At 42.4% G+C, this 8,013-nt stretch overlaps 2 protein-coding genes across 2 annotated transcripts in view; one reads left to right on the plus strand and one right to left on the minus strand.

Annotated features, from left to right (window-relative positions):
* Positions 1-1,381, minus strand: part of dnaaf9 (dynein axonemal assembly factor 9) — a 36,870-nt gene extending 35,489 nt beyond the window's left edge. Inside the window, exon 1 of the mRNA XM_050062107.1 lies at positions 1,097-1,381. Within this exon, the coding sequence (XP_049918064.1) occupies positions 1,097-1,152 (56 nt within the window). The 5' untranslated portion in view covers positions 1,153-1,381. The remainder of the gene's footprint in view (positions 1-1,096) is intronic.
* A 2,233-nt stretch (positions 1,382-3,614) lies between these two features.
* LOC126401066 (GTPase IMAP family member 8-like) lies at positions 3,615-7,414 on the plus strand. Its single transcript, XM_050062147.1, has 3 exons — positions 3,615-3,749; positions 3,967-4,791; positions 5,701-7,414. The coding sequence occupies exons 1-3, from the start codon at positions 3,740-3,742 to the stop codon at positions 6,411-6,413; spliced, it is 1,548 nt and encodes a 515-aa protein (XP_049918104.1). The 5' UTR covers positions 3,615-3,739; the 3' UTR covers positions 6,414-7,414.
* Positions 7,415-8,013: the final 599 nt, after the last annotated feature.

Raw genomic sequence — 8,013 nt, forward strand, 5'->3', positions numbered from 1 at the left:
CTATGAAGAATGTACAGAACAGCCTCAGAATTGAACTTCACATCTTTTTTTTATCCCAATAAATTAAAGACAGTGACCAAAATGATGACTGTCCTTTATAACAAGTACAGATAATGACACATTTTACGAGGGAAGCACAATCAATTCGGCACGTCATTGGTAACAGCTGATATCAGCCAATAGTCAACATGCTTTTTCTTATTTTGCAGACTGAATGAATATTAACCACTGAAAAGTATGTCATGTCTTCATCTGCTGGTGTGCCGTCACCATAAGATTATGTATAATATGATGTTAATTCCACTACAGAAGAGATTTGATGATCATTAGAATTACGTGGGAATAAAGTGGATATATCAATATCTGTATAGATTACCAGCCAAATAAATTGTTAAACATCGGATTATTAGATATTGGCAAAAGATCAAATATTGTGCATCCCTACATGTTAGTGGTGTGATACTCGTACTCGAGAGTACATTATCTGAACCGAATACTCGTTTCATCTGAGTATTCGTCTCAACCCTAATAAATAACCTCACATTCATGAGAAAAGTAATAAAGTTAAGATAATTTATTGTCACTTATTAGATACACGGAAGACATCATGGATGCCACAGACTTCAACACAATTTCTCTCTCAATAAATACATGAAATATTACAATTATGATACTGATGAGGCAGATTAGACACTTAATTACAATAATTAATTAGCTTTAGCATTTTGTTTGTGTCTTTAGAAGAAGATGGGACTTCCCACAGACACGAAATACGCTATAAATAAACGTTAGCTTTAGCTTTATGTTTGGGACTGATGAGGGGACATTCGGGCAGCGAGTGTTATTATAGCATCACTATGTAGCATTAGCTTCACCAGCTAACTCATACTAACAGCACCTAACACACACAGCACCTAACACACACAGCTAACGTTAGCATCACTGCTAACGGTTAACCGTTAACGTTAACTGACGGTAACTGCTTTACAAACGTCGACAGAATAACGGACGGCGGCTCTCATGCTAACGTTAGCCACATTAGCTCGACAGCTTCGCCGAGGCGTTTCGTGTCAACACTGCTCGGTGTAAACGTTACCTGACGGCGGGGTTGATTCCCGAGAACTTCCCGGTAACTCTCCTGATACCGGCCATCGTACCTGCTGTAACGGTTCACACAGTTAACGTCTTAAAACCGAACAATGTTTGTGTTTTCAGGCCGAGCAGCTACATCTTCTTCATCACCCTGGAGAGTGTCTACACAGGATAGCATAGCAACGGACCAAACCACCGCAAATTTAGGGGCGTCCGCCATATTATCTTGACCTTTTAAAGGAAATAGTGACAATATACACCACTAATCATTATCATATATACAACATTTTTTATATATAGCTCTACATTTTGTGTTGGCCGAATTAAATGATTAACAATAAGGAATATATCCGGTCCTGTCAGACGGACTCCCCCATGTCCCGCTGTAGTGCCGCCTTGTTGTGGGCCGTTTGACAGCTGCAGGCAGCAGCAGCAGCAGAGGGAGGTGAGATGGTGCAATCCCTCAGTAACATCAGCTGCTGCTGAGGATGAAGGGGAACTCCTCCATACTGGAGCTGTGAGCTGCCTCAAACACACGTGCTGTCATCATCAATTCATCTTTTATTTGTTGTTGTTTTGTTCTGTTTGTTATTTTCATTATAAGTGATAAGAAAATAAAGGAAACAATGCAATTGGCTATATTTAAAAGGAACTGATCCATCTAGAAAAATTATTTTCATTTTCTGTTAGGGACTGTTCGTTGTTTATTGGGGAAGGACTTATGTATGTACATTTTTAGAACCAGAAGCACAATTAGTGTCCACATTAGCTTGCTAATATTCGCTGTGACTTAACTGTCTCTGTCAGATGTCAGACTGGAAAGTTGTTGTATCTCCACATGTTTCACATGCTGCAATTCATTCTTCGTTGACCACTGTGTTGTTTTTGTACATGAACTAAATTATTTTTTTTCCAGCGGACATTCAGGACTGTAATGTTAGGGACTGTCATTACTTACTGTACGAGGGGGAAGGTGGGGAGTGAAAAAAGTACAAGGCATGTCAAATGATTTTTTAAGCACTGGGGAGGGACTTATGTTTTTTATTTTGGTTTAGGTTGCTTACAAATTTACATGGCTGTATTTTGTATTTATTTTACTGCCGGTTTTTGAGGAAAACATGCCTCATGAATGACACCATTCATTTTTGATTTTCAAATTACCATCGGCCCTTGGACACATCATATGCGACAAATGCTTCCATCGGGAAAAAAAAACATAATCAAGGATGTTGGCTGACAGATTTACAGCAAAGACTTACTGCTCCTGTTTAGTTTGAGTCTCTGCAGCGAGGCTGATTCAGCATCAATGAAGACAACAAACAATCCCAGGAAGCCTGTCAGACTGGATTTATTGTGCAGAGGGCAGCCACCTCACAGAGCCAGGTTGTAAAAGGAAACTGATTCAGGCCAACTGATATGGAGTTTACAAAGGTTCACCTCAAATCTGACTTCAAACTTCTGGCATATCTAAAATGTACATACTTGTGGGGACAGAAATCTGAACACATGGTCTTATGATGGGGACTCACCTGCTGTGTGAGGGAAGGTCGGCCCATAAACCACCAAAGTAAATGTGTTTGTTTGTTTTTTTGTAAAGGTGAGCATTAGGTTTGGGGTTCAGCCTGAAGTCAGTATGGTTTACACATATGGAAGTCTTCAAGGAATAAAGAAAGTGAATGCAGTGACTAAAATAACTTTATCTTAGTGTGTGTGTGTATTTGTGCAGTGTGACAAAGTAACAATACTTTCGTACAGTACTAAAGTATTTTTTGGGAGTATCTGTACTGCACTTGGGTTTTTATATTTCTGTCAACTTTTACTTTTACTCCTCTTCACTCCCTCATAAAATCTATACTTTTACTTCAACACATTTCCCAAATGAAGCTGTATACATTTACTCTGCTGCATCTGAGTTACTTACTACAAAATAAGGAAGGAGAGTCGAAGGTATGGACAGACAGACGGACGGATGAAGGAATGCAAGGGAATAAAAAACTGGATTTTCTTCCTTAAATCCTTTAAGTTGTGAAAAAGACGTTTTTCTTTAAGTGTCATGTAGGCTCCATTTTTAAGGCTGGTGTACATGTTGTGATTTTACTACCAGCATTTACTTGTACTTTTACTTTCAATATTTAAGTACATTTAGTATAATGAATTACTTTTGATACTTGAGTACAGCAGATATCAGATACTTGATATATTAATAGGTGACTTTAACTTCTACCAGAGTCATTTTCTGGTCAGATATCTGAACTTCTGCTCCTCTGTGGCCTCCAGATCCTTCATCCATCACTGTGGAAACTTCTTACTGAATCTTAGTATAAGGTGTATGGGGGTCTCAGTAAGAAGTTCTGCTTCTTATGTGTGAGTAAGGAAATGCTTGTGAAGGAAGGAACAGAGTTCTTCAGTGGAGCTCACACATGACCTGAAGCATGAGGGAGATGCACCGGACAAGTAGCTTCTTCATTCCAGGTTTTAATGTGGAATGCACTTCCTCCACAAAACAAAAACTTTAGGTGCCACGAGACGTGTTGTAATCAGGAAGCTTCTTATACAGCTTGTTTCAGAGCCAGAGGATCCAGTTGCAGATGTTATCTCAAGCTGACAAGGATCTCAGAGCAGACCTGTGGGTGCACCTGCAGAAACCATGTCACACAGTAAGTCATTCCTTTATACATTAATCTGTGTTTTACAAAGTCAGTGCAATTATTTACTAGTTTCATTTGTGTAGTGTTCGATACTGCAAGGCCTGGAAAGTAATGGACAGAGTAGGGCTGCAGGAACGTCTTCTTATAGTTACTGTGCAAAACATCATATTATTACTTGCTGTGTGCACTCAACATGATTACATGTGTTATCTCTGTTTTTTTCTAGACGGCTTAACTAACGGGAGGCAGACGATGGTGGTCGTGTCCGCAGTGGAGGGGTGGCTCGCTCTGAAGGCTCTGCAGGATAAACATGTCAGGTTAACCTTCAGTTCTCTGGGATCAAATGAAGTCTGTGACATGACGGTGGGTGGTCGCTTGGTTAGTTTGCATTATGCAGATTTAAAGCAGGAGATGACAGAGGAGGGCATCAGCCAGGCGATGGACGGCTGCTTTAAGTCCTGCAAAGATGGAGTCTGTACATTTCTGCTGCTGATCCAAGGTGGACATTACACAAAGAGGGAGAGAAGAATGGTGGAGATCCTGCAGGCACACTTTGGAGCTGAGGCTGTAAAATACCTGGCAGTCATCTCTCTGGAAGACGGGAAGGTTGCTGACAGGCTGGACGACGCCCTGTTGGAGCTGATAAAGACATGCGATGGAAGATATTGCAGAGTCACATCACCTGCAGCCAGAAACGAACTGCATGCTCTGCTGGAGATGGTCGACTCCATGCTGGCAGAAAACGGTGCGACTGGCTACACAGAGAGCATGCTGACTGAAGCGGAGAAGAGGAGCACAGAGGACTCAGCCATGAAGATGCTGAAACAGAAGGTGCAGGAGGTGGAGGAGAAGGAGCAGGCCTTCAAACTACTGGTGCAACAGCAGGAGGAGAGAAGAGCCCGAGAGATGGAGGAGCTGAAGGCGAAACATGCTGAAGAAAGAAAGAAGGAGGCATCTGAAAAGCAGCAATATGAGGAAAGGAGAGAGGGTCTGGAGGAGGCTGTGACGAGCCACAGAGCCATGCTGCAGCTCCAGATCAGTCCCAGTGATGGTAAGACTCATGTTTCTGTTGCTTATAGAGACTTGAATCAGACTGAGTTAAGATAAATAAATAAAAGACCTATCTTTTTCCTGTAACCCAAATTTTCTCTCTTACAAATCTGTATATATATATGTGCCCATGGATAGATTACTGAACAGGCCCACCGGGGGCCCAGGGGCCCAAAGTGTCAGGCCTCCCCTCCCTCCTTCACCTGCAAAATGTCTTCACCTCATAATAACATGTACTGACCAGGCGGAGACTCAGAATGACCTCAAAGAGACACAAGACAGCCGCAAAGACACACAAAAAAACCCACAATGGAAAGGGGCAAAACAGTCACACAGAGACACACAGCAGGTGCAGAGACTCAAAGTGACCACAAGGAGACACAAGATGACTACAGAGATGCGACACAACTGCAAAGACACAGAGAATGAACACAAAAAACCCACAAAGAGACTCAAAATGACTATTAAGAATCACAAAATGATTACATAGATTCAAAGCAACTGCAAAGAGACACAGACAGTACTGCAAATAAAAAACAACAACTCAAAATGACCACAAATAGATACCAAACAACTACAAAGATGCAAAGCAACTGCAGAGAGACTCAAAGTGATCACAAAGACACACAAAACTACAACGAGATGCAGAACAGCAGAAAGAGGCTGAACAACTAACAGGTCCCTGAGTGTGTTGCTGTTTCATAGGAAAGATGACGGGGCCTTCAGGTGAACATTGTCTCAGCTGGTGAATGTTTGGTGTCATTTCAGACCCTGATGCAGCAGTTTCTCCCACCAGGGGGCGCTACAGTCACACATTAATATGAGCAGTGGTCACTCATCATCTACAGTACTGTGATCTTTCTGTTAATACTCTCTAACAGCCACTTGTCTTTTGTTTTCCTGCCCTAAGCTGATGACACCAAGAAGACGTCCGTCATCCTGTTGGGTCTCTCAGGCAGCGGGAAGTCTTCTGCTCTGAACCTCATCCTGCAGAGAGCAGGTAATCAGTACTCAGTTACTGAGTCCAGTCATGGACCCCCTCAGCCCACCTCCTTCTGTGAGAGGAGGGAGGTGTTTGCAGCAGGGAGGCGACTCGTCCTGGTGGACACCCCCGAGCTGTGGGACGAGGACGGGGTGGAAAATCTGCAGCTGGTGAAGGACTGCCTGGCCTTGTCCCTGCCTGGACCCCACGTCTTCCTGCTGGTGCTCCAAGTGGGCCGCTTCACCCAGGGCGAGTGTGAGATGCTTTCGCACCTGCAGAAGGTCTTCGGCCGAGATTTTGCAGAGCACGCCATCATCCTCTTCGTTCACTTCGACTGTAACCAGCAAAGGCCTCAGAGGATCGACGACTACGTGGCCGGGGCCCACACAACCCTCCAGGATCTCATCAGGAAGTGTGGATGCCGTTACTACGAGCTGAATGTGTCAAAGTCCCAGAATGCTCTGAGCTACCCGCAGGTGAAAGATCTGCTCTCAGGGATCAACAAACTGGTGGCTTCACACGGAGGACGCTCCTACGCAGTGAGGAGGTTCTCTGTGCAGGAGCTGCAGGAGAGGAAGACTCTGATTGGAGGAAGGAAGGAGGGGGCCCTGGAGGGGAACTACTTATTAAGAGATGCTTGAGTTCTGTTCTCATGAGCAGGAGGTGAATACAATGAATGCAACATCTATATAATGTGATTAGATCCAATACAACAATCCATACCTCCGGTTTCAGTAAACCTGTTGAGGGTTGCAGAGGGGTGGAGCCTGTCCCAGCTGACACTGGGTGAGAGGCCTCTTAAAAAAATAAAATAAAAAAGAACTATCCTTTAATATTGTGTCAGATAAAAGTTGATGTGTGGGATCAGTCTTGCAGGGATTTTTCACTGAACTTAACCACATTGCAAATTCACAGCTTTTCTTGTTGCTGTCATCATGGTCTGCTTGCAGAATATTGTCACTGGAGACATTACAATTTAAGAGACTGATCTTTTTATATATTTGTAATAATGTATTTCACACTAAGCAAACATTAATCAAATGCAGATGACTTGTACATTCTGTTTTTAGAAAACTGATCCCCGGCTGACACAAGCAGTCACAGCTGTTCAACAAATCAGAAATGATTAATAAATTTGACATTGTGGAAAAAAAACTTGGTGATGTGATTTTTAAAAGAATTATTAATACCTATGTTTCAGCAGAGAGCAGAGGAGGGAGGAGATGAAGAAGCACAGCTGCTGATTTGATTTATTTTTACTTCCTCACTGGTACGAGGACTTATCTGACAAGTTTATGAGATTCACTCGTTGATATCTTGATTGGCCAACAGTCACATTCTTTAACGCCGTCACTCCGACGGTTCAGATCCAACAAACTGATGCAGCTGCACGAAAACAACAAGATGGATGTGAAACAGTCAGATATCATTACAGCAGTTATTGTGCAAGTCTTACTTGTGTTTGATCTATGACTTAGTGTGTAATAATATTTGTTTGAAAATGACTTAACTTTACAGATGAAGGAAGCAAATTTATATCATTTTACCGTGTGAGTCTGATCTACAGAAGATGTTGAACATGGTCAGTGTGGTGTTAGTGTGTGTTACAGGTGGAGATGAGCAGTTATGACAAATAAAGGTGTGTAAAGAAGTTGGGAGGAGTTCAGTTTTGGCTCAGCCCCTGTTGAATATGTTCGCTCATATAAATATTTAGGTTTCTGTCTTGATGAATTTTTGACCTTCGAGGTTGGAGTCAGGCTCCCTGCTGATTCTGCTGATTTAGGATCAGTTATCGACGAGTATTTACGGATCCTGGTCATTCTACATTTACTTAACTCTGTGATGCATGTGTCTCTCCTGTATTAAATTATGCTGCAGGGATATTAAAAGAACCTAAACCTGCAGACACCATACAGAACAGAGCCATACCAATATCTATATATATATGACTCAGGGAGATGTGTGCTGGGTACCAGGAGCTGTGCAACAAATATGTGAAACAATGCGATTGTGTAACTGTCCAATCAAACAGGAGTAAATGACACAGATGTCCATGAGCTCCGCTCTGTTCAGTCACTGAGGAGGTGGACATGGTTTATATTTACAGGAGGAACTTACGCAGTAGTGTCAACTCTATTTAAAAAAAGCTGTTGATGAGAAATGGATCGAAAACATTCTGTCAGTGCCTAAATTAAGGGCATACAGTATGTGTAGAAGCAAAAAAGTCAAGGTCCCGAGCCG

The sequence above is a fragment of the Epinephelus moara genome, chromosome 14 (genome assembly GCF_006386435.1).
Source record: "Epinephelus moara isolate mb chromosome 14, YSFRI_EMoa_1.0, whole genome shotgun sequence".
NCBI classification, from domain to species: Eukaryota; Metazoa; Chordata; class Actinopteri; order Perciformes; family Serranidae; genus Epinephelus; species Epinephelus moara.

What these genes read in the sequence shown, in the direction of transcription:
- LOC126401066 (XM_050062147.1), top strand. An exon ending in CCAGATCAGTCCCAGTGATG is followed by an intron (nt 4,792 to 5,700) that starts GTAAGACTCATG and finishes TCCTGCCCTAAG; the next exon opens with CTGATGACACCAAGAAGACG.